The sequence below is a fragment of the Caenorhabditis remanei genome, chromosome V, assembly GCF_010183535.1.
Source record: "Caenorhabditis remanei strain PX506 chromosome V, whole genome shotgun sequence".
Classification (NCBI taxonomy): domain Eukaryota; kingdom Metazoa; phylum Nematoda; class Chromadorea; order Rhabditida; family Rhabditidae; genus Caenorhabditis; species Caenorhabditis remanei.
The window spans coordinates 17495350-17519554 of NC_071332.1; the positions used below are offsets into that span (position 1 = coordinate 17495350).

The window sequence follows — 24205 nt, forward strand, 5'->3', positions numbered from 1 at the left end:
ATTTGTTTGCACGTTTACTATAGTTTTCTTCTAAGTGCCACTCGTTTGTGTTTGTCCAGGAAATTTTTTGATAAGAGAACACGATGTGTACGTTCAAACAACATTGAATTATTTTGTGTTAAACAAGAAGTTCGGTAAGTAAAGTAAATAATCAATCATTTGGATCTGAGAAACAGAAAAAATCAGTACATTAGAAATCGCTGGGATTACGTCTTGAGAACGTGACTAAACTGAAAAAACTACTCGAAAGAAAGAGGTAAGTTCTTGCCGTTATATCTGAGGAAGAGTAAACATTTTGAGCCTATAACATTTGTCTTGTTTCAAACTCTATACTATTTTTCTTTTGCTCGCAGTGTTTTCTCAGAAATTAATGTTTCGAGTGTTCACTGAGGAATAAAGTCAACATTTTGCTGATCTCATTTTTTTCCCGATTGAGACCACTTATTCTACAAAAAATGAGTATAAAACGAAGGCAGCCCTTTGTTAATTCACTGTCTTGGTAAATTCAAAGGGCTGAATCTTCTTCTTCCGAGAATGTCGTGGAAAGGACAAGTGGAAAGCTTGGTTCATCGAATTCAAGACAACTATATGCATGTTGGAAATTCTGCAAAGGCTGATATTCTGGAACGGGAGTTGAACAAAATGTTTAGGTAAGGTTACAGATGTGGTGAGTAATTTCTTTTTTATAATTTCTTTATTTCGTCGAAGGGCGGAAACCACTGACACGAGAAAATGGAATGGTTTTTGAATTTACATGTAAGAGATGGTTAGTAAAAGAGAAAGAATACATACATAATGATAATGGGCCTATTCTAGCGGTAGCAGAAAAAAAGCAAAAACTAGTACGAAACAACTTTCGATTTCAGTGGTGACTTCTATATATTGGTGTACAATGATTGTGGTGGTTATGACAAACACTCATTCAATGCTGCGACCGATCAAACAATTTATTCGTTTCGACGAGGAAAGTGCAATGTTGTCATCTATCGAAGTCTTGAATGGAAAAAAGATAACCAACCACAAATTAAGAAACAGGTCGAATCGTGTGTAACTGGAGTGGTTCCTAAGTTTGTTTTTTTTTGGTTTTTGTTATTAACACTATTTCTTTCAGTATCTATGATTACCAGGGTTTTCCTGGAACACTCATGGAAACTCGGATTTATAACACCGGTTTCATTGGGATGATTGCTAAAAGACATGATGTGGAGGTTCGATACTTCACTTCTGATGACACGAAATATGGTCCGGGCTGGTGGACTACGGTCAATGTTTATGATACAGCACCTATGATGAACACGGGAAGACAATTCGTATTGATTGCTGGATGGGAATGAAGTATGATTTAGACGATTTTCTTCGTTCCTCTCGTTTCATTTGTCTTTTGATGGTTTATTATACATCATTTTTTGAAACGCTTTTCAAATCTTTGAATTCATTTAATTTTGTTAATAAATGTTCTTATTTTTATGAGTGTGGTGATAGAAGACTAGCTTCTTTTTCGACCCATCTACAACTTTGAGCACAGCTTTATTCAGTTTTCCCAAAGTTTCGGACAACCGGCTATCATGGTCCATTACCTACAATTGAAAAATGGTGTTACCAAGGAAACGATTATAAAACACCTGCCGGACCCTCGATTCTAAAACACATAGAAGAAAGAACTTATTAAACAAAAGGAATCGTACTAAGATAAGAAATAAAATAAAACATAATTTATTTAAAAAATTATTAACAGAATTAAAAAGTGTGATGTATAATAAACTATCTAGAAAAAAATGTTACAAAACGAAAGACAAAAATAGTCTAAATCATACTTCAACTCCATCCAGCAATCAAAATAAATTGTCTTCCCGTGTTCTTCATAGTGTCTTTATCATAAACATTGACCGTATTCCACCAGCCTGGACCCCATTTCGTATCATTAGAAATGAAGGATCGAACCTCCATATCGTGTCTTTTATCTATCATTCCAACAAAATCAGTGTTATAAATTTGAGTTTCCATAAGTGTTTCAGGAAAACTCTTGTAATCATAGATACTGGAAGATATTGATAGTCTTAATAACAAAAGATAATAAAAAACTAACTCAGGAACCACTCCAGACTTGACCTGTTTCTGAATTTGTGGTAAGTTAGCTTTATTCTATTCAAGACTTTGGTAGATGACCACATTACACTTTCCTCGTCGAAACGAATAAATTATTTGACTGGTCTGGCATAAAATGAGTGTTTGTCATAACCACCACAATCATTGTACACCAATATATAGAAGTCCCCACTAAAATTGGAAGTTATTTCGTACTCACCACAACTGTAGCCTTACCTGAACATTTTCTTCAACTCCCGTTCCAGAATATCAGCCTTTGCAGAATTTCCAACATGCGTATAGTTGTCTTGAATTCGATGAACCAAACTTTCCTATACTCGATTATAATAATTCTATTAATTTTATTTACTTTCTTATTATTATTATTATCGTGTATTCTTATTTTCTTCTCCTCCTTCCACATTCCAATCATTCTTATAATGTTATCTCATATATCTGTTGCTTCTCCAGCCCAAGCTCTCTATGCTTGTGTGGGAGAGGCCACAGGTATATTACTTTGTCATGGACAGATGCTGGGACTCCAGAACTGTCTACACTATTTCTTCCTCACCCACGCTCTACATTACGACATCTTGATCTTTCCTATCACAAGCTCTTTCTTGCTTGTGTGGGGAAAGATGAAGATGTAACCCTTGTCCTGGACAGATGCTGCAACTCCAGCACTGTCCACACTCTCTAATAGTTATGACACATAACATTTTTGCTTTGTCTGTAGCCCCGCCCCCCGACAGACAGAGCCCCCTTTTTCTTCCCTTCCATCATTTCATTGTTCTGAGGCCGTCGTGTTAAGACGGTCTCTTCTTTTTTCTCTCCCTTTTATTTTCCTTATTTTTTATGTTCTCCATTGTTTTTATCCCCTCTCTTGTTATATCTTTTTCTTTATTTGTTAACTCTCGTCATTTAGTTATATAAAAGGTTTAATTACCCAAGTTTGAGGTTCTACACAACAAACGCATTCTACCACAACACGGACGCCAAGAATATTCCTGAGGACGCTTACGCCTGAAGGATTATTTTTGATTTTATGGTGCATCGACCGAATTAAAGAGGAACGATGCTGTCAGCTGCAAAATCCCTAGTAACGAAGACGGCCACACTAGTGACGCATCTTGCGGAAGAAGCTGAACGATCAGTTGAGACATATAAGGCCCTCGAAAATGACGCTCTCAGAGATCACGCAAAGGACATTACCAGTGAAGCAAAGAAGCTGCAGAGGTCCATGGATAGGCTCAAGAGCTACATGGAAGCGCTGGAAAAAGGATTCAATGCGACGGTCGAAGACAGAGAGCCGACACAGGAGGAACTAGATTGTCTTGACGCATACGCGGTAAAGTATGCCGATGCATACGAAAGAGCCGATGCATACGAAAGAGCCTCTTCTGCTGTTCCTCCACTCTTTGAGCTTCATCGATTGCTGTGTTTCTAATTGCGGTGAACATGTAGTGTTCCGATGGATTGAGCTCGATTTGTGAATCTCTCGGTCGTCCAATAGTTGTATTCCCAAATACAGTATCCAGCAGTGCCATTCCTGATGGTAGACGTACCATGTTTCCAGTGAGAATCAGTGTGACGAAATCATCTCCGATGATCATGTCTGGCACGACTGATGTCTCGAAAGCGTCCTTGTTCATCCTGATGTCGTTCTTCAGGATGTACATCATGTCCTCTGGCGGAAGCGTCCTCTTCTTGATCCTTCCTACCAATTGATCTGATGTAGGGTGTGATCTCCAATTCCTTGTTCGAGTTTGGTACTCTACATTTCACTTTCGTAAGTGCGTATTCTCCTGGACTCGGTTCTCCTGATTTAAAAGTAGTAAGGCAGAACTTATCTTTCTTTATGATTGGGAGTTTCCAGTTGTTCGCAATCTTCTCCGAAATGAATGTGAGATCGGCTCCAGTGTCGATCATCAGTGAGATGCGTTCCCATTTGGAATTTTGTGGATTGTATGCTTCAGCTTGAATTGTTGGAATAGAAGTTGTGGTGTTCCCGCTTGGACGTGTCGTTGCTGCTGCAGTCTTTTTGTCTTTCGTGTCCTCTTCGTTTGAATCTTGTGACTCATGTTGATGCTTGCAGCCATCGTGCGTCCCTGTGTCGGCTTCTGTTTGTCTTTCTTCTCCGTCTTCTTCTGATGAGAAGTTGAGTCATTGTTTGGACAGTTACCGAAGTGGTGTCCCGGCTTGTTGCACTTATTGCAGACCTTGCCTGGGCAACTGGACGTCTTGTGTCCCTTGCGTAAACATTGACCACATCTATCTTCTTTTTCCAAAAATTTCGTACGGTCCATTGGATTGGGCATCGTTCTGCAGTCAGACGTGTAGTGGTTCTCACGGTTACAGATCAAGCACTTCCTCGCCTTCTTCTCCTGGAATCGATTGTTGTCCGCGGAAGATTTCTCATTGCGAGCGTTCGGCTTCTTGTCCTTCCCGTCCTTTCCACTCTTGTCTTGTGCCCGTTTTGGCAGCAATTCCAGGAGTTCCTCATCCCTGGTGATGGTTTTGTCCAGATCTTTGAGTAGTTGTCGGATCGTCCATTCTTCAGATCGATCCAGCTTACATCCGTAGACGTCCTTCTGAGTTTGGAACTTGAATTTCTCAATGATCATTTGTCGTGTGAGCGTGTTGTCTACTGTCGCGTCCATGAGCAGCAACTGGTTGGCAATGGCCGTTATTTTGTCCAGTAGTCTCCTTTGGTCCTTGATAGACTCGCTCTTGGCTTCTTCCTTCTTAAGCCTGGATAATAAATCCGAAACAGCCTTTTTCTTGTCCCCGTACTTCTTCTTCAGGGCGGCAAGTGCTGGTCGATAGTTAGCGTCTGTCAGCTCAAACGATTCGATATGTTCCCTGGGTTCTCCTTCCAGGGCGTTCAAGAGATAGTTGAGTTTCAATAACTCACGCATGTTCGTTTTTCCTATGACCTCTTCGAAGATGGTCATGAACCTTTCGAACTCCCATCTATCTCCCTTGAACTTCTTCAACTCCGTTTGCTTGACTGAATTGGCCATTTGAAATCCCTGTAGAATCTCAATGAGCGTTTTGTTATCGTTCCGTACTTCATATGTGGCGTCTTCCTGCAGCGTAACATCTTGGTTTCCTTCTGCTTCATGCAATGGATCCTCTTGGTTATCTTCTGCCTCATGAACGCTTTGTGATGAACGAGTGGATCGATAATCCTCCAATTTCTCTGTGGCTCTTTCGAGCTCAATGTCGAGGTCGTCGAGTACCTCTGCGGCTCTTTCGTATGCATCGGCATACTTTACCGCGTATGCGTCAAGACAATCTAGTTCCTCCTGTGTCGGCTCTCTGTCTTCGACCGTCGCATTGAATCCTTTTTCCAGCGCTTCCATGTAGCTCTTGAGCCTATCCATGGACCTCTGCAGCTTCTTTGCTTCACTGGTAATGTCCTTTGCGTGATCTCTGAGAGCGTCATTTTCGAGGGCCTTATATGTCTCAACTGATCGTTCAGCTTCTTCCGCAAGATGCGTCACTAGTGTGGCCGTCTTCGTTACTAGGGATTTTGCAGCTGACAGCATCGTTCCTCTTTAATTCGGTCGATGCACCATAAAATCAAAAATAATCCTTCAGGCGTAAGCGTCCTCAGGAATATTCTTGGCGTCCGTGTTGTGGTAGAATGCGTTTGTTGTGTAGAACCTCAAACTTGGGTAATTAAACCTTTTATATAACTAAATGACGAGAGTTAACAAATAAAGAAAAAGATATAACAAGAGAGGGGATAAAAACAATGGAGAACATAAAAAATAAGGAAAATAAAAGGGAGAGAAAAAAGAAGAGACCGTCTTAACACGACGGCCTCAGAACAATGAAATGATGGAAGGGAAGAAAAAGGGGGCTCTGTCTGTCGGGGGGCGGGGCTACAGACAAAGCAAAAATGTTATGTGTCATAACTATTAGAGAGTGTGGACAGTGCTGGAGTTGCAGCATCTGTCCAGGACAAGGGTTACATCTTCATCTTTCCCCACACAAGCAAGAAAGAGCTTGTGATAGGAAAGATCAAGATGTCATAATGTAGTGCGTGGGTGAGGAAGAAATAGTGTAGACAGTTCTGGAGTCCCAGCATCTGTCCATGACAAAGTTATATACCTGTGGCCTCTCCCACACAAGCATAGAGAGCTTGGGCTGGAGAAGCAACAGATATATGAGATAACATTATAAGAATGATTGGAATGTGGAAGGAGGAGAAGAAAATAAGAATACACGATAATAATAATAATAAGAAAGTAAATAAAATTAATAGAATTATTATAATCAAGTATAGGAAAGTTTGGTTCATCGAATTCAAGACAACTATACGCATGTTGGAAATTCTGCAAAGGCTGATATTCTGGAACGGGAGTTGAAGAAAATGTTCAGGTAAGGCTACAGTTGTGGTGAGTACGAAATAACTTCCAATTTTAGTGGGGACTTCTATATATTGGTGTACAATGATTGTGGTGGTTATGACAAACACTCATTTTATGCCAGACCAGTCAAATAATTTATTCGTTTCGACGAGGAAAGTGTAATGTGGTCATCTACCAAAGTCTTGAATAGAATAAAGCTAACTTACCACAAATTCAGAAACAGGTCAAGTCTGGAGTGGTTCCTGAGTTAGTTTTTTATTATCTTTTGTTATTAAGACTATCAATATCTTCCAGTATCTATGATTACAAGAGTTTTCCTGAAACACTTATGGAAACTCAAATTTATAACACTGATTTTGTTGGAATGATAGATAAAAGACACGATATGGAGGTTCGATCCTTCATTTCTAATGATACGAAATGGGGTCCAGGCTGGTGGAATACGGTCAATGTTTATGATAAAGACACTATGAAGAACACGGGAAGACAATTTATTTTGATTGCTGGATGGAGTTGAAGTATGATTTAGACTATTTTTGTCTTTCGTTTTGTAACATTTTTTTCTAGATAGTTTATTATACATCACACTTTTTAATTCTGTTAATAATTTTTTAAATAAATTATGTTTTATTTTATTTCTTATCCTAGTACGATTCCTTTTGTTTAATAAGTTCTTTTTTCTATGTGTTTTAGAACCGAGGGTCCGGCAGGTGTTTTATAATCGTTTCCTTGGTAACACCATTTTTCAATTGTAGGTAATGGACCATGATAGCCGGTTGTCCGAAACTTTGGGAAAACTGAATAAAGCTGTGCTCAAAGTTGTAGATGGGTCGAAAAAGAAGCTAGTCTTCTATCACCACACTCATAAAAATAAGAACATTTATTAACAAAATTAAATGAATTCAAAGATTTGAAAAGCGTTTCAAAAAATGATGTATAATAAACCATCAAAAGACAAATGAAACGAGAGGAACGAAGAAAATCGTCTAAATCATACTTCATTCCCATCCAGCAATCAATACGAATTGTCTTCCCGTGTTCATCATAGGTTCTGTATCATAAACATTGACCGTAGTCCACCAGCCCGGACCATATTTCGTGTCATCAGAAGTGAAGTATCGAACCTCCACATCATGTCTTTTAGCAATCATCCCAATGAAACCGGTGTTATAAATCCGAGTTTCCATGAGTGTTCCAGGAAAACCCTGGTAATCATAGATACTGAAAGAAATAGTGTTAATAACAAAAACCAAAAAAAAACAAACTTAGGAACCACTCCAGTTACACACGATTCGACCTGTTTCTTAATTTGTGGTTGGTTATCTTTTTTCCATTCAAGACTTCGATAGATGACAACATTGCACTTTCCTCGTCGAAACGAATAAATTGTTTGATCGGTCGCAGCATTGAATGAGTGTTTGTCATAACCACCACAATCATTGTACACCAATATATAGAAGTCACCACTGAAATCGAAAGTTATTTCGTAGACAGTTCTGGAGTCCCAGCATCTGTCCATGACAAAGTTATATACCTGTGGCCTCTCCCACACAAGCATAGAGAGCTTGGGCTGGAGAAGCAACAGATATATGAGATAACATTATAAGAATGATTGGAATGTGGAAGGAGGAGAAGAAAATAAGAATACACGATAATAATAATAATAAGAAAGTAAATAAAATTAATAGAATTATTATAATCGAGTATACTCCCGGCTCAGCGATTAATGTCTCCTTTCGTCCTTTCGGTTATCTCGGGACTGCTCACGGCGGTGTCCTCCTCTTTCCCTTGATTGGTCCCTACGAGGGGCGTGGTTGTCTCTTCGTCGACCATGTGATGGTCCCGGGACATTCGGGTCCTCCGAATCGTGGCTGGGGCTTCGTCCTCGGCGATTTCCCCGAGGGGCGTTATTCCATTGATCGTCGTAGTCTGGCCTTCCTCGATGTCCACGAGGGACGTGTGGTCGATTTGGATTGGCTGGGACGTAGTCCTCTGGAGTTCGGTGAATGTGGACTGGGTAGTCACAGAGGGAGTAGTGGTGTTCTGTGACTCGTTTGCAGTACCGACAGTGTGTCGGTCTGCATTTGCAGACCCCGTATGCGAGTGGTTTGATGCAGCGAGAGCATCTTTTTCCTCTGATGGAGTTGCGTCTATCGTCCGATGACTCGAAGTTCTGACAATTGTCAGAATAGTGGTTGAGCCCGCAAAAGGCGCAATCGTTTTTGATTGCTTTCAATTCGTAGTCGTGTGGGTATATCCATCGTTTTGGACGAGATGGATCAAACCCATCGTCTCTTCTTTTTGGGGGTGGTGATCTCGACGGGCTGTGGCTTCCTCTGTCATATCTCTCGTGATGAGCGTTTCGAAAGAGCATCGGTGACTCACGACTTGGTGGTCGTGGTTCGGGGGATCTCGACTGGTTTCGGTCCTCCCGTTCTGGTGCTTCCTGTCGTTCTTCCGGAGCATCTTGGGGAACTTCGGGGGCTTCCCGTTGTACTTCCGGAGCATCTTGGTGAACTTCGGGGGCTTCCTGTTGTACTTCCGGAGCATCTTGGTGAACTTCTGGGGCTTCCTGTTGAACTCCGAAGCAGCCTCCCCGGGTCGCCGTGTGGTAACGAATCGCTTCCACATCGGTGGCCGTTTCCTCAACGGCTCCCTTCAATTCTTCAATTACAGCCGTGTTTTTCTTGATGGCACTCTTTGCTTCATCTAGATCTCCTTTTATGATCTTCAAGAGGTCGACCAATTCTACTTGTTGAGCCGCCATTTCGTTATGAATGTCACGGAGTCCCGCAGTTGCATCCGATGATATCGCAGTGAAGAACATCCTTGCTCGAGCAATATATGTCGTTACCTCACTTATGATCAGTCCACGGGTGGCGAGATATCCTCGAATTTCCATGTCTCTTGCGATTCCTAGGTCCTCGAGTCTCCTCAATGCTTCTCTCTGGCGTCCGAACTCTTCAATCGCCCCTAGGGTCTTTATGAATTCGAAAGTGATCTCGGCGTTTAATCCAACAATCTGGTGGATTTTGTCCTGATTGTTTAATGTGTGGCTGTGGATCACTTCTCCAATTTGTCTGCTTGCTTCTGCGGCTCTTCTTTCTCGTCTATTCATTGCGTCTCTTGCCTTTTTCAATTCATCTGCGATGCGTACTAGTTCCCAATGGGGCGGTCGTTCTTCATGGTATTGTTCTTCGTGTCTTCTGCTCATATTTTTAGTCTTGTATGAATCAGCTGCAAATTGAACAATTTTAGTGACCGAATATTTGGGCTTTTTTATTTGGGCGATTTCTGGCACGTCGGCGCTTGAAGAAAAAATAAATCCAACATATGATCTCGATTGGCATTATTATGATGAAAAGTATTCCTTTCAGGATGTTTTTGACAACTTTGAATCCGGCTCTTGTTATCATCGTGTATGTGAGAAGGAATCCAATTCCGACTATTACTAATACCGTGATGACCGTCTTCATGTATCCAAGGTAGCTGTCGATGACATGTCCGATGTCCGGAAAGTTTATCTCATTATAGAGCGTCGAATCTCCTCGAATTGCTCTGTAGATCGATGTCCAAATTGAACCGGAATACTTCAAATTTCCATTGATTTCGAATCGCTCACTGTTTCCTCCGCAACTGATCGAGCACGATCGTCTGAATTTCGCGTTGTTTGAGAAAAATGTGAGGTTCGTGTTGTATCCTTTTGGAGTACATCTGATGGCGAAGACTTCTTTACCGCAATCCACGTTTGCCATAGTGTCTTCTTTTCGAGTGTAGCAATTGACTTCGGCTGTTGATCCTGCTTCGCAGGCGTAACATCCGACCGCTTCTTTGGCTTTCGCCTTGCATCTGTCTTCGGAAAGCATTGTTACTGTCGACCATTTTTTCAGGATCTTCATAGTAATCTTCATCGTTGCTGTTCCTGTGACTGCTTGTACGGTGTCATTGCTCACTTCCAATTTCCAATGTCCTTCTCGAATCGGGAGATGTCTTTGTGGGGAGTCAAACGCTGCTTTCACTTCATCTTCATCACAGTAGCATTGCATCTCCAATTCTGCTGATGTACATGTGCAGCGTTCATGTAGATTGCAATTGCGTTTGTCTTTGTCGCACGTGATCGTAGGTACCTGGTTTTGTGGCCATGTTGCTACATTACCTCTTTTCTTGATGAACCATGAGCTGAGTGTTGGAGTCGGCGGTGTCCAAATCGAATCGATCGTGATGATCATGTCTTCCCATGTGATGGACTGACCAATTGGAACCCTAACTTCCTTGTCCAAGGCGTTGTTGTCTTTGGTGTTCAGCTTACTTGACACAAACTTGCCAATAAGTGTTGCCCCAAGCCTTCCGCCGTCCTCTTTCCGCCGAAAATGTTCTTATTCTGCCTTCCGCCTTAGCTCCGCGACAATTCGCAATTGAGACATTCGGCAACGACGACTTTTCGCAACAATAGAACTAGGAATAGTTTAACCTAATTTTGTCAGAAAACACGTCAGACAACTTTTTCTTCTATTTAATGGTTTTCAAATAAAACCACCTCTCTCAGAATGATTCATTCATCTTCCAATAATGTCAAGGGACAAGTGGAAAGTAAGGTTTTTCGAATTCAAGACAGTTATACGCATGTTGGAAATATTGAAAAGGCTGATATTTTGGTCCATGATAGCCGGTTGGCCAAAACTGAATGAATCTATGCTTAAAGTTGTGCCACTAAGGCTGGTCAAAAAAAAGACAGTCTTCAATCACCCCCCTCATAAAAAAATTCTTTACTAATAATACAGTGCGCGTTATAAATATGCGCCACCCCCCAAAATCGGCGTTTTCGGAAAAGTGAGTTATTTTCCTGGGGAATTGTTACTAAAATCGAATTCAGCGTATCGAAAAACCTATGTTTCCAAGTTTTGTGAAAAATATGTCGAAAAATACGTCCAGACCACCAAAAAGTCGTTAAAACGACCGCGTCATAATATACGACTGAGGAATAAAGTCAACATTTTGCTGATCTCATTTTTTTTCCCGATTGTCTCACGTAACTTCTCCATCACTGGATCCTTTTTTCCTGATAACAGTATAATGGACAAGTCTTTGATCAGAGATCCCCATCCAGCAATAATGCCAAGCTTAGTAGCAATGTCTTTGTATTTTAATCTCCCAATATTCACCCCATCGTTGAAAATTGTGATGACACGTTTTAAGTTCAGGAACAATTTAGTTATTTGCCTACCTGTCATTTAAAAAAAAATCCAAGGCTTTGAATTTACCAAGACGATAAATTGCCGAAGGGCTGCCTTCGTTTTATACTCATTTTTTGTAGAATGAGTGGTCTCAATCGGGAAAAAAAATGAGATCAGCAAAATGTTGACTTTATTCCTCAGTCGTATATTATGACGCGGTCGTTTTAACGACTTTTTGGTGGTCTGGACGTATTTTTCGACATATTTTTCACAAAACTTGGAAACATAGGTTTTTCGATACGCTGAATTCGATTTCAGTAACAATTCCCCAGGAAAATAACTCACTTTTCCGAAAACGCCGATTTTGGGGGGTGGCGCATATTTATAACGCGCACTGTATTATTAGTAAAGATTTTTTTTATGAGGGGGGTGATTGAAGACTGTCTTTTTTTTGACCAGCCTTAGTGGCACAACTTTAAGCATAGATTCATTCAGTTTTGGCCAACCGGCTATCATGGACCAAAATATCAGCCTTTTCAATATTTCCAACATGCGTATAACTGTCTTGAATTCGAAAAACCTTACTTTCCACTTGTCCCTTGACATTATTGGAAGATGAATGAATCATTCTGAGAGAGGTGGTATTATTTGAAAACCATTAAATAGAAGAAAAAGTTGTCTGACGTGTTTTCTGACAAAATTAGGTTAAACTATTCCTAGTTCTATTGTTGCGAAAAGTCGTCGTTGCCGAATGTCTCAATTGCGAATTGTCGCGGAGCTAAGGCGGAAGGCAGAATAAGAACATTTTCGGCGGAAAGAGGACGGCGGAAGGCTTGGGGCAACACTTATTGGCAAGTTTGTGATACTTTTGCAAAAAATCTAACAAAAAAAGCATATAATTTAGAAAGAGAAAAGTTATATTATTGCGCTTCAAAGCACAGTTCAAAACGTTAGTGCAAAAGTGGTTTCTGGTGTGTTTCGCGCGGAAATTACTCCAATATCTATTTCCCAACTAATAAAACACAAAACTTAGTCTTGACTTTCATGTCTGGAAAACAGCTGGAGTGATGTGGCTCAGAAAACTGGAGTTGTCTACTTCAAGCGTCTAGGATACTATTACTGTAGGTCTGAAACATTTTTTTTTTTCAATTTTATGGCATACTCAACAAGTTCTTCATTCCAAATGAAAACCGATCATAAACAATTGGAAGAGAAAATTGTTTAAAAATCCAGGGCTCTATTCCAGTTTAGAGGTCCTTTGAAAACTTTAACGTCCCAAAAAACACTTAGACGTCCCTTAAAACACTTAAACGTCCCTTGAAACATTTAGACGTCTTTTAAAACATTTAAACGTCCTTTCATATCCCAAATCTGCTCAGAAATGTTTAGACGTTCCAAAAAACATTTAGACATTCCATAAAATATTTAGACGTCCCTTGAAATCCCAAAATCTGATTTTGAATAATAAGACGCACCAAAAAATATTTAGAGGTCCTTTCAACACTGAAAATCACTAACGCGTCGCAACCATTTCCAATTTGACAAGTTGAACTCATTGTCTGGGGAAACACTTATTGACAAGTATGTGATAAAACATCTTAATTATAGAGAAAAAACTATATAATTGCGTTTCAGAGCACAATATTTTTTGCTATTTTCTGGCATACTCAACAAGTTCTTCATTCCAAAAGAAAATCGATCATAAAACAATTGGAAGAGGAAGTTATTTAAATCCAGCAATCAGAAAATAGCTTAATTCAGGAACAGAGTGACGACTGAAAGAGTTTTGCCCTTTTCTTTTAATGACCTTGATCCACCATCCAGGACCCTTTTCATATCCAGGAGTGTTAGCTGATTTAATCGACAACATCAGATTTGATTTGATTAATCCAACGAAATGACAATCACGGATTCGATTGTTCCTAAGCCACCCAGGTACTTTTTCATGATCGGCATTTCTGAAAATTGTTGAAATTTGTGTTTTTAAAACAGATAAGATACAACTTACAATCCAATAGTATTTGTTTCACACGACTCGACGTCAATTTCAATCTGTTTTTTAGACTGTCTGTCACTACTATTCCAACAACGACTTCGGTAGATCACAACGCAGCAACCATCCACACGAAAAGATGATACGTATTGGTCTGCCCGATATTGGAATGAGTGTTTGTCATAACCGTTGCAATGATCATAAACCATTATATAGAACGCGTCACTGAAAAATGAATCTGATTTTGTACCAATCTGACAGTTGGGGCCTACTCAGTAAGAACTTGTCCCAGTTCATTTTGCAGTATCGTGGCCTTTTCTTCATTATTCTGCTTAACATGTTCTATTTGGAATGCCTTGATAAATTCTGGCGTGATTTTTTTCCAGTAGGATTTCTTGTAATCCTCTCTCCACTGATCCATATTTTTATTTAATTTTTCTATTGCATCCCTCAGTTTATTCGGCCCGTACATGTTCTCGTTGTATAACATTCCACTGATGTAGGATTCCAGGACCAGCTACAATTAGAAATGAATTTTAAAAATGATGAGGAGCACTTACGAATTGAGATATTACCCCATCTATTGTATTTCTCCAATTGTCAAATGTAGATCTCTTTCCTCCGAATTTATCCTTTTCCATCGCCATTTTCAGAGGGTTAGTCACATCTTTCTCGAGAAGACTTATCATTTTCTGTAAATTTACAAAAAATATTATCTGGCAACACTGTCTCGGCGACTTGTTCGTATTTTGCAACTTACATAAGCGTACGTGAGCGGTGGCGTCTTTTCAGCAGCTTGTTTGAAAATCAGATAGCTCAACCAATTCGGGTTGGTTACAGTGTCTTGCATGAACTTTGTCAGAGTCGCGGCGGTTTGAATAATATCCGCATAAAAGTCATGTTCCACAATGAATGCCTTCAACGCATTGAACTCCTCGGTCATTTGATTCGAAAGTTGGTCTATCTTATTTCCCAGCTCACGTAACTTATCCATTACTGGATCCTTTTTTCCTGGTAATAAAACATTGGACAAATCTTTGATCACAGATCCCCATCCAGCGATAATGCCAAGCTTAGTAGCAATTTTATCGTATTTTAATCTCCCAATATTCAGCCCATCGTTGAAAATTGTGATGACATCGGATATCACTTTTTTCTCTGAAATGACACGTTTTAAGTTCAGGAACAATTTAGTTATTTGCCTACCTGTCATGAAAAGAATCCAAGGTTTTGAATTTACCAAGACGATAAATTACCGAAGGACTGCCTTCGTTTTATACTCATTTTTTGAAGAATGAGTGGTACCAATTGACTTTATTCCTCAGTGAACACTCGAAACATTAATTCCTGAGAAAACATTGCGAGCGAAAGAAGAATAGTATACAGTTTGAAACACGAGAAATGTTATAGGCTCAAAATGTTTGCTCTTCCTCAGATATGACGGCAAGAGTTTACCTCTTTTCCTCAGTTTTTTTCACAAAATTTCCTTGATCATCACAAAATTTCCGGGAAAATCGTAAACTGTCGATGTTGAAATGAGCAAAAACAAACACAAACGAGTGGAAGTTAGAAGGAAACTGAGGAAACAGAAGGAAACAAGGAAACAAACGTGCAAACAAATAAATTTTGGAACATCTGAGAAATAAAAACTGTTGTTTTGCTATGAGAAGCGGAATTGCTAAGGTTAATTTATCAGAGTAGGGCAAATAAATAAAACTAAGTGCTCGCTCTTTCCAGCGTATTTAAGCCTCCTCTCTCAAAACGAAATTCATTCGTCTTCCAAGAATGTCGTGGAAAGGACAAGTGAAAAGTTTGGTTCATCGAATTCAAGACAACTATACGCATGTTGGAAATTCTGCAAAGGCTGATATTCTGGAACGGGAGTTGAAGAAAATGTTTAGGTAAGGTTCCAGGTAAATTACAAAACAACTTCCAATTTCAGTGGGGACTTCTATATATTGGTGTACAATGATTGTGGTGGTTATGACAAACACTCGTTCAGTGCTTGGGAAGATCAAACTATTTATTCGTTTCGACGAGGAAGTTGCAATGTTGTCATCTACCGTAGTCTGTTTTGGAAAAAAGCTCACTTGCCACAAATTCAGAAAGATGTCGAATCGTGTGTAACTGGAGTGATTCCGAAGTTTGTTTTGTTTTTGTTTTTGTTGTTACACTATTTCTTTCAGTTACGATGATTACAAGGGTTATCCTAGAAAACTTAGAGACACTCGAATTTATAAGACGCGGTTCGTTGGGATGATTGCTAAAAGACATGATGTGGAGGTTCGATACTTCACTTCTGACACGAAATATGGTCCGGGCTGGTGGACTACGGTCAATGTTTATGATACAGACACTATGAAGAACACGGGAAGACAATTCGTATTGATTGCTGGATGGGAATGAAGTATGATTTAGACGATTTTCTTCGTTCCTCTCGTTTCATTTGTCTTTTGATGGTTTATTATACATCATTTTTTGAAACGCTTTTCAAATCTTTGAATTCATTCAATTTTGTTAATAAATGTTTTTATTTTTATGAGTGTGGTGATAGAAGACTAGCTTCTTTTTCGACCCATCTACAAATTTGAGCACAGCTTTATTCAGTTTTGATAACATTTCGACCAACCGGCTATCATGGTGTATTACCTACAATTGGAAAATGGTATAACCAAGGAAACGATTATAAAATACCTTCCGGACATTAGGCTTTATACTCTGATCAAAGAAAGCACTTGATTTTTTATTTGCCATTCGATTCCCTGATAAATTAACATTCCCTTAACAAAACATAAATTTTCATCGGCCAAAATTATCAAATGGTCAAATGAAGATGCTCCGAGATGTATTTGTTTGCACTTTTTCTGTAGTTTGCTTACAACTGCCAGCTGTTTGTTTAAAATTGATAAGAGAAAAGTAAACATTCCGAGTAGGAACACATTGTGTACGTTCAAACTACATATAATTAATCTTTACTAATAATATTCAACAGAGTATGTCTGTCGATTTATTTGTTGCATGTCATAACTCCCTCCGTAGTGGACCGATTTTTATAAAAACTAGATAGATAGATTGGAAATTTCCCTTAGATGATGCCCGAACTTTTCTTTTTTCAAAAATATCAAATTTGACGTCTTCTGGAGACGATGTCGATTTCAACAGTAGAAATCGTTCAGAAAGGGTGTGTCCCGACAGGGTGGTAGAAAGTTCAAAAAATCAATCATACTACTGACTCGGTGTTTCTTGACTGCACTCTCGAGAGCGCCACGGCCGCGCGTATTTGGTGTAGCGGTCTACGCAGATGACTCTCACCCATGGGGTAGTGAGTTCGTTCCCGCCAGGTCCGAAAAGTTTTTTGGTTTTTTGTTTTGATAAGAGCATAGACAGTCAGAATATGAAGGTTGTAATTATGGTCGAGATTTTAGAACAAAAGGATGGAGTAGCTATCTTTCTGTTGAATCTGTACACACCGTTACAATTCTGTCAGAAGGGATGATTGAGTGCCAACTTTGACGGTCTTTAAAAATTCACAATCCTACAAACACCGAGTCAGAAACTGATAGTAGTTAACAATAAACCTTTCGTCCGAATATTGTCGCCGATCGTTTAAAACTCAAAATGTTTTTCTTTGTTTTTTTAGTTAGTTAGTTTTTATTCGAGATGATGGACCAAAAGCCACTAACACAATCACAATAGAGAAAATAAAAGAAAACGATCAGGAATTTAGTAGGTAGATATGTTAAGAGTGAGATATTTCGGGGAATCAAGAAGTTTTGTTTTCTTTAAGAACTTTGATAGTTTTTGTGAAGCACTCAGGTACGAATGAAAAGGATTGAAATCAAAATAGACTGAATAAGGGGCTTCTTTAACTTTTGAACTTAGAAATATGTGAAATAGTTTTAGTTTCGAAGTATTCTAGAGAAGAGAGGCGGCATCGCCGCCGAACAGTCCAAAATTTAGGAAGCAGAACGTTCTGGATCAAATTAAACTAAGAGAAAATTTCCGTGTATATGAAAAAAAATCTTTGAAGAATTTGGGGGAGGGAGGCGGCATCGCCGCTGATAAGTCAAAAACTTCAAAAGACTACTTTCAATGCATCTTTTGAAGATGAGAAAAGGAAATTATATTTTGGTAAAAGGTTACTCAGTCAGGCAAAGAACACATTCCCTGTATTTAGTACAGTTAATTCTGAGACCCGTGATTTCTGAATGAGGAACTTTGTCGTAGCTCGGTTACCTTCAAAAAAGAAGCAAATTCTAGAATAAGAATTTGTTTAAATATGGCCTTAGTTTGCCATATTTGCCATATTCAGAGGAGGGTGGCGGCATTGCCGCCGATCAATCAAAAGTTGAAACTTTATATTTAGAGGATTGCCTGTCTATTGATGAGGGGAAAATAGAGTTACCAAGTTCCTGTTCTTCTACAGTAATTTGTCGAAATCTTATCAGAAAAGTAGGAGTGTTTAAATTGTTCTCTCTGGAACGGGTTGCTCAGCTAATAAAAACTACCAACAATCGAAGAAAAGTTATAGGACCAGAAGAGAAAGAGAATTCTGATACCCCGATTGTTTGAACCATGTGAGAAGCGCTGCAGGCGCTGTAACACCTAGAAGGGTGGAGTTGAGAAGGAGGTTTAGTCGCCGTTAGGCGACGTGAACCGACTGGTTCGAGCTATTTCAGATTTAGATTCTTTGGTATATTTTTCAACTCATAATATTACGTTTCAAGATTTTTCGAGATCCGTTCCTGTCTGTATCGGCCCCCGGTTTGCAATTATGGTAGTTACTGAAAAATACTCGAGTGTAATTAACCGTGAACTGATCTATTGATAAAGAAATCTTTTTCATTTTTAGTCAATCATTTTTGTTCTAATCGATGACCGTTTGTACCGGAAACGAGTTACTAGAAGAGTGCCACCAATGGGTTCAATTATTTTTGAAGGATTTCGGGTAAGCAGAATTTTTAAAACGCCGAGTCTCATAAAGTTTCCAGTCCTGATGATATATTTTTCGACGCTGAGTTTGAATATAGTGATGGAAGTTTGAAATGGGATGAGTATGGGACAATATTGCATTACAATGCTCTCAGAAATAACGATGCTTCTCCACTGTTCATCTATAAGGACTCATGGCCATTTCACGCGGATCAAGGTCAAATCGGGGACTGTTGGTTGATGGCTACACTGATGACTATTGCACAAAGACGAAATTTATTGGAAAAGATTATACCGCCGAATGATTTCTCTTTGAAGCATGGCATTTTCTTGGTTAGGTTCGTTGTGAAAACCCCGATGCATAAGATAGAACTCCAAACATTTCATAGACTATTTTTTCATGGCGAATGGAATATCGTTGTTGTCGACGGTCATTTCCCTTGTAGCGAATCAGGTTGTATTTTGTTCGCTAAAGTATTCTACACGGAATTATGGGCATGTGTTATTGAAAAAGCGGTGGCGAAAATGTTAGGAGGGTATCACACGTTGCACGGAGGATCTGCGATCAGCGCATTTGAATATCTTACAGGTTAGTCATTTTGAAGCATTTTCTTTTTTACGTTTTTCAGGCGCCAGTTGTCTATGGGTCGATTTAAACAAAGACACGAATTTAGAGATGTTGTGGAAAAAGTTACAAGAATTTCAGTGGGTACCCAACAATTTCCGTGACGATTCCAATTTCCAGATCACTTGGATATTTGATGACAGCTTCTACTATCTGTAAGTTTGATAATGGGAAGGCTACACAAAATGGTCTTGCAAAAAATCATGCTTATTCATTACTCGACACATGTGTTCATAATGATCATCGACTGGTTTTGATCGGATGTCCAAATTACCTCAACTGGAAAGGGAAATGGTCAGAGTTACCACCATATAATGAGGAAATCGCAAAAGAGTGGAATGATTCGAGAAAGGAAATGGTCAAAAAAAGATTCTCATGGATGGAAATTGATGACTTGTGTCGGTGGTTTGAAAGGCTGCAGATTTGTAAGTATCGAGAAGGTTGGCATGAATTGCGGACTGGAAAATTCCAAATGGCAGTTTATCCAACAAAGAATGGGAAAATTGATTTCACTGAAAAGATATATACAAAAGTTCTGCGGCTCCGTGTCAGAAGTCGTTGCAAATTACTCGCTGAAATAATGGATCGATATGAAGATTGTCATTATCCGGCTCCTCAGAGAGTCGTCGGTCTTGTTAATATCCATAAAGTGACTACTGGCAATCAGATTGGAGATCTTATAGTGTCGAGTACTATCAACTTGTATTGGAGTGCTTTTGTATGATATGATATCAGTGAAAAGCCAAAGTCTAAAAGTGATATTTCAGAAATCCCAGTATCGATCCGCGGAGGGTGATGAGTGTGAACTGAGTCCAGGATTTTATTTTGTGATCTACACAGTTGTGTCAATGTTGTATCCAATGGAATATAGTTGGGTGTTGCGGAGGTACAGTATCTTTATTCGACGAAGTCTCACTTTATGTTTCAGCCCTACTCCTATGGATCACATCACCTATGATTCTGTAACATTTAAGAATAAAGTGGCATCTCACCAGTCACTCCTGAAAATGGTGGAAAAACTTGCGAAGCCTAAGACGGAAGTTCGAAAAGGGTTGTTTGCTCAAGAATATTCGAGGGACAACTTTCTGACGTTGATGTTTGAGAATCATGCTGAAAAACCTATCGATATTAAGTGAGGTCGCTATCAACTCTTACTGTGTAACCTACATTTGTTTCAGTGTGGTTGTGAGAACCAAGTCTGAAAACGTTAAATCGTACGGAATGATGACGGAGAGACTATGGAACAGATACATATCAACTTCAAAGGATCCATATGTTGGCTACATTACAATTCCACCAAGATCCAAATTAATTTTTGGAAATGTATGGGTTATTCCTGGACCGATTCAGTTGAAAAATGAGGTTGTGGAATCAGAGATTAGCTGTTTGTACTGGATAAGGGTGGGCTATTGTTTTTTTTTGAATAAAACTTGAGGAATTAATTTTATTGCAGATTCTTGATGAGGAGATCGAAAGTGGAAGAGCAAAGTTGATGAGATATAAGAAAGTGCATGGGGCTTACGAGGCAATTCGGATTAGATGAAAAGCTCTCATTTCTAAAAATGTTGATCAATAAATATTTTCGCGTAAGCGTGGCAGCCTGAACAATAACCAAAAAAAAGATGTTTTTCAACTTTTCATCATTGCTCACTTTAATTTTTCTACAAGCCAAGTTATGTCAGATAATAAAATGTTGGAAGAGTGCCACCAATGGGTTCAATTGTTCTTGAAGGATTTCGGGTCAGTCACAACTTTAAAAGCACGGAATATTTAATGAAATCCTAAAATTTCCAGCCCTGACGACATATTTTTCGACGCCGAACTCGAGTATAGCGATGGAAGTTTGAAATGGGACAAACATGGAACTATTCAACACTATAACCAGCTCATTGCCCATCGGTCCTTGAATATTTATTCAGATCCATGGCCATTTCATGCGTGGCAAGGACCTCTTGGAGACTGTTGGCTGATTGCTCCGTTGATGACTATAGCTAGAAAACGGGATTTGCTAGAACAGATAATCCCAGAGAATGATTTCTCGGTGAAACATGGATTGTTTCTGGTTAGGTTGGTTTAAAAACCAATTTGAAAACTAAGAATAGTTTCCAGATTATTCTTCAATGGAGAATGGAATATTGTTGTTGTCGACGGTCATTTTCCTCTTGATGCATCAGGCGGTTATGAGTTTGCAAGGGTAGTGTGTAGTACAGAGTTATGGCCGTGCCTGATTGAAAAAGCGGTGGCGAAAATGTTGGGTGGTTATCATAATTTGATGGGAGGACCTCTGTTCTCTTCGTTTCAATATTTGACAGGTTTGTAGAAGACACGGGCTGGAACGTAACACGTTTGAAAATAAACATTATAAACTGAAAAATATACCAAAATGTAGATCTCGGCGAGTTCTACGTTTGTGACCTATTACAGGACGGATAGCTAGTCGGTAATATGCCGCGGGCCGGGTTAGTATCAAGGCTGTCGAATGGCCGGCCGCGGATTAACGAAACGGTCTGAATTTTTGCACATCGACAAATCTTCTGGTCCTTTACAAGGGCGCCTGAAAAACCAAACATTTTCGATGGATGGGAACTCCGGCTATGAAATTGCCCCACGGGTTTTTTGGCAGCCTTGGCTAGAATGGATGTTTTGGTCATTTTTTAAACACTTTTCCCGGCCTGCGACACATCAACGTCTAGCCATCCGACCCGTAGTAGGTAGATCTCGCCCAGATCTACATTTTGATATACATATTTTTCAAGTCATAGTGTTGTTTTAAGCGAGTTACGCTTTGGAGTTGTAATTAAGATGTTGGTCCCAGAAAAGAGGATCTATATTGCCTGACACAATCTCAAAGTGTTCTAGGTGCCAGTTGTCTAAAGATCAATCTAAACAATGAGACCAGTCTCGACATGTTGTGGGAAAAATTGCATGAACTACTGTAAGCCTTTCTGTTTTTTATCGTCTCCAAAAATTTCTAACAGATCTCTTGGCTACCTAATCTCAATATCTACTTTGCATAAATTCAAAAACGGAGCGGCCACTCAAAATGGTCTAGGACGGTGTCATAGTTACTCCCTACTCGATATATGTGTACATGAGGGTCATCGATTGGTTTTAATAGGCGGTACGAATATCCTGAAGTGGAATGGGAAATGGTCAGAGTTGCCTCCTTATACCGATGAGGTGACTGAAAAATGGAGTGAAAAAAGGAGAAAAATAGTGAATGACCGGTTCTCCTGGATGGAAATTGATGATTTGTATGAGTCGTTTGATAGAATGATTGTCTGTAAGTATCGAGAAGGTTGGCATGAGCTGAGGACCGGAAAAGGGATATTTCAATTGGGGCAAGACGGACAACCGGAGAAGTAAGATCAGTGAAATTCTTATTTTCAGATTTTTCTTCTTACTTTCAGAATCCTTCGCATCCATATCAAAAAGCAATGCAAATTGATTATAGAACTTGTAAATCAACTTGACCCAAAATTCTGGAAATATGTAAATAAAGTGGTCGGTGTCATCAATATCCACAGAACGACCAGTGACAACCAGATAGGAGATCTTATAGTGTCGAGCACGGTTGGATTGTACTGGGCTGCATTTGTAGGTTAACAGGATGAATTTAGCGGTTTTTGTCCCGCGGTGGATCTCGGTGGATATTGTATATCTGTGATTTTTCAGAGATCGCACTATCGATCCGTGGAGAGTGACGAATTCGAGATTGAGCCGGGAGTGTATTTTGTGGTATACAATGTTATGTCTTCACTGTATCCACTGGAGTATAGCTGGGTGATTCGAAGGTACATTATAGGTTTTAGCAGAGTTGTCAATCGGGCCATAACTCCCTTCAAACTCACTATTATGAGCTGAAAAATATACCAAAATGTAGATCTCAGCGAGGTCTATATAGGTGACCTACTACGGGCCGGATGGCTATTTTCGATGAAAACTGAAAAAAAAAGTTTTAAAAATTGGCTCTTTTTTATGGGATCCGCTACATTTTGGAATCGCGGCATTGAAGTTACCGAAGGGCCTGGGACATATTGGAAAACAATTCAATAGAGGAAAAAGTTATCTGACCTGTTTTTTGGCAAAATTAAGTTAAACTATTTCTAGTTTTATGGTTGCATAACGCAGTGGTTCCGAAATGTCGCGGATCTTTATTTGAAGCGGGTGCTTTGGGCCTTCCCGGGCGAGCCATCGGGTCGTTATAGGTCAGGGATATAGATCTCGCCGAGATCTACATTTTGGTACATTTTTGAGCTCATAATTTTGCTTTTAAGCGAGTTTGCACACCGGCTCGTTTCTCTTTCTTTCCAATGATGGTTTTAAAATTAAAAGACCGCCTCTTTTGTGTTTCAGCCCCACCCCCTTGGATCACATCTCCTATGACTTTGTCATGTTTGAGTATGACATGGCTTCACACCAATCTCTTCTGACAATGATGGAACGGCTAGGACAGCAGTCTATGACGGAAATTCGTGAGGGGTTATTTGCTCAAGAATACGCGAGGGACAACTTTCTCACCTTAATGCTAGAAAACCATACGGATAAACCAATCGATATTATTGTCATTGCGAGAACCAATATGGAACGTGTCCAATCACTTGGAGTGATTACGGAACAACATTGGAATACATGCTTAATAACTAATCCAATCGATTTGTATAAAACAATTCCATCAAGATCCAAGTTTATTTTTGGAAATATATGGACTATTCCTGGACCGATTGAATTGAAAAACGAGGTTATGGAATCTGAAATTAGTTGCAAATACTGGATTAGGGTATGTTTTAGTTTATAGACGCATTATCAGAATATGAGGATTTTTAGATTCTGGAGGAAGAGATCGAGAATGGAAGAGCCATAAGATATGAGAAAGTGCCTGGAATTTACAAAGCGGTTCCGATTAGATGAATTCTGGGAATACTTTTGAATTATAATAAAAATAAGTCTCACTGTTGTGACACTGTAACTTCTAATTAGGGTAGTTACTCAATAAAATAATAACTCATAACTTTTC

General features: G+C 39.4%; 6 protein-coding genes across 6 annotated transcripts; 4 read left to right on the forward strand and 2 right to left on the reverse strand.

Moving 5' to 3' along the window:
* Positions 1 to 534: 534 nt before the first annotated feature.
* Positions 535 to 1334, forward strand: GCK72_020840 (uncharacterized protein; the record flags this gene model as incomplete). The annotated part of the gene is made up of 3 exons (XM_053733830.1): positions 535 to 650; positions 867 to 1067; positions 1112 to 1334. 3 exons carry the CDS (start codon positions 535 to 537, stop codon positions 1332 to 1334), a joined length of 540 nt encoding a protein of 179 aa, XP_053582743.1.
* Positions 1335 to 7462: 6128 nt separating this feature from the next.
* Positions 7463 to 7983, reverse strand: GCK72_020841 (uncharacterized protein; the record flags this gene model as incomplete). The annotated part of the gene is made up of 2 exons (XM_053733831.1): positions 7463 to 7685; positions 7730 to 7983. 2 exons carry the CDS (start codon positions 7981 to 7983, stop codon positions 7463 to 7465), a joined length of 477 nt encoding a protein of 158 aa, XP_053582744.1.
* A 5378-nt stretch (positions 7984 to 13361) lies between these two features.
* GCK72_020842 (uncharacterized protein) lies at positions 13362 to 14844 on the reverse strand (the record flags this gene model as incomplete). Its single annotated transcript, XM_053733832.1, has 6 exons — positions 13362 to 13596; positions 13647 to 13856; positions 13904 to 14148; positions 14192 to 14323; positions 14392 to 14789; positions 14838 to 14844. The coding sequence occupies 6 exons, from the start codon at positions 14842 to 14844 to the stop codon at positions 13362 to 13364; spliced, it is 1227 nt and encodes a 408-aa protein (XP_053582745.1).
* Positions 14845 to 15416: 572 nt separating this feature from the next.
* On the forward strand, positions 15417 to 16037 carry GCK72_020843 (uncharacterized protein; the record flags this gene model as incomplete). The annotated part of the gene is made up of 3 exons (XM_053733833.1): positions 15417 to 15514; positions 15574 to 15774; positions 15818 to 16037. 3 exons carry the CDS (start codon positions 15417 to 15419, stop codon positions 16035 to 16037), a joined length of 519 nt encoding a protein of 172 aa, XP_053582746.1.
* A 2468-nt stretch (positions 16038 to 18505) lies between these two features.
* Positions 18506 to 20731, forward strand: GCK72_020844 (uncharacterized protein; the record flags this gene model as incomplete). The annotated part of the gene is made up of 7 exons (XM_053733834.1): positions 18506 to 18579; positions 18623 to 18901; positions 19309 to 19906; positions 19956 to 20074; positions 20117 to 20320; positions 20367 to 20550; positions 20642 to 20731. 7 exons carry the CDS (start codon positions 18506 to 18508, stop codon positions 20729 to 20731), a joined length of 1548 nt encoding a protein of 515 aa, XP_053582747.1.
* A 147-nt stretch (positions 20732 to 20878) lies between these two features.
* GCK72_020845 (uncharacterized protein) lies at positions 20879 to 24099 on the forward strand (the record flags this gene model as incomplete). The annotated part of the gene is made up of 9 exons (XM_053733835.1): positions 20879 to 20928; positions 20983 to 21255; positions 21298 to 21500; positions 22048 to 22123; positions 22167 to 22550; positions 22599 to 22785; positions 22864 to 22982; positions 23545 to 23968; positions 24016 to 24099. The coding sequence occupies 9 exons, from the start codon at positions 20879 to 20881 to the stop codon at positions 24097 to 24099; spliced, it is 1800 nt and encodes a 599-aa protein (XP_053582748.1).
* Between the last annotated feature and the right edge of the window lie 106 nt (positions 24100 to 24205).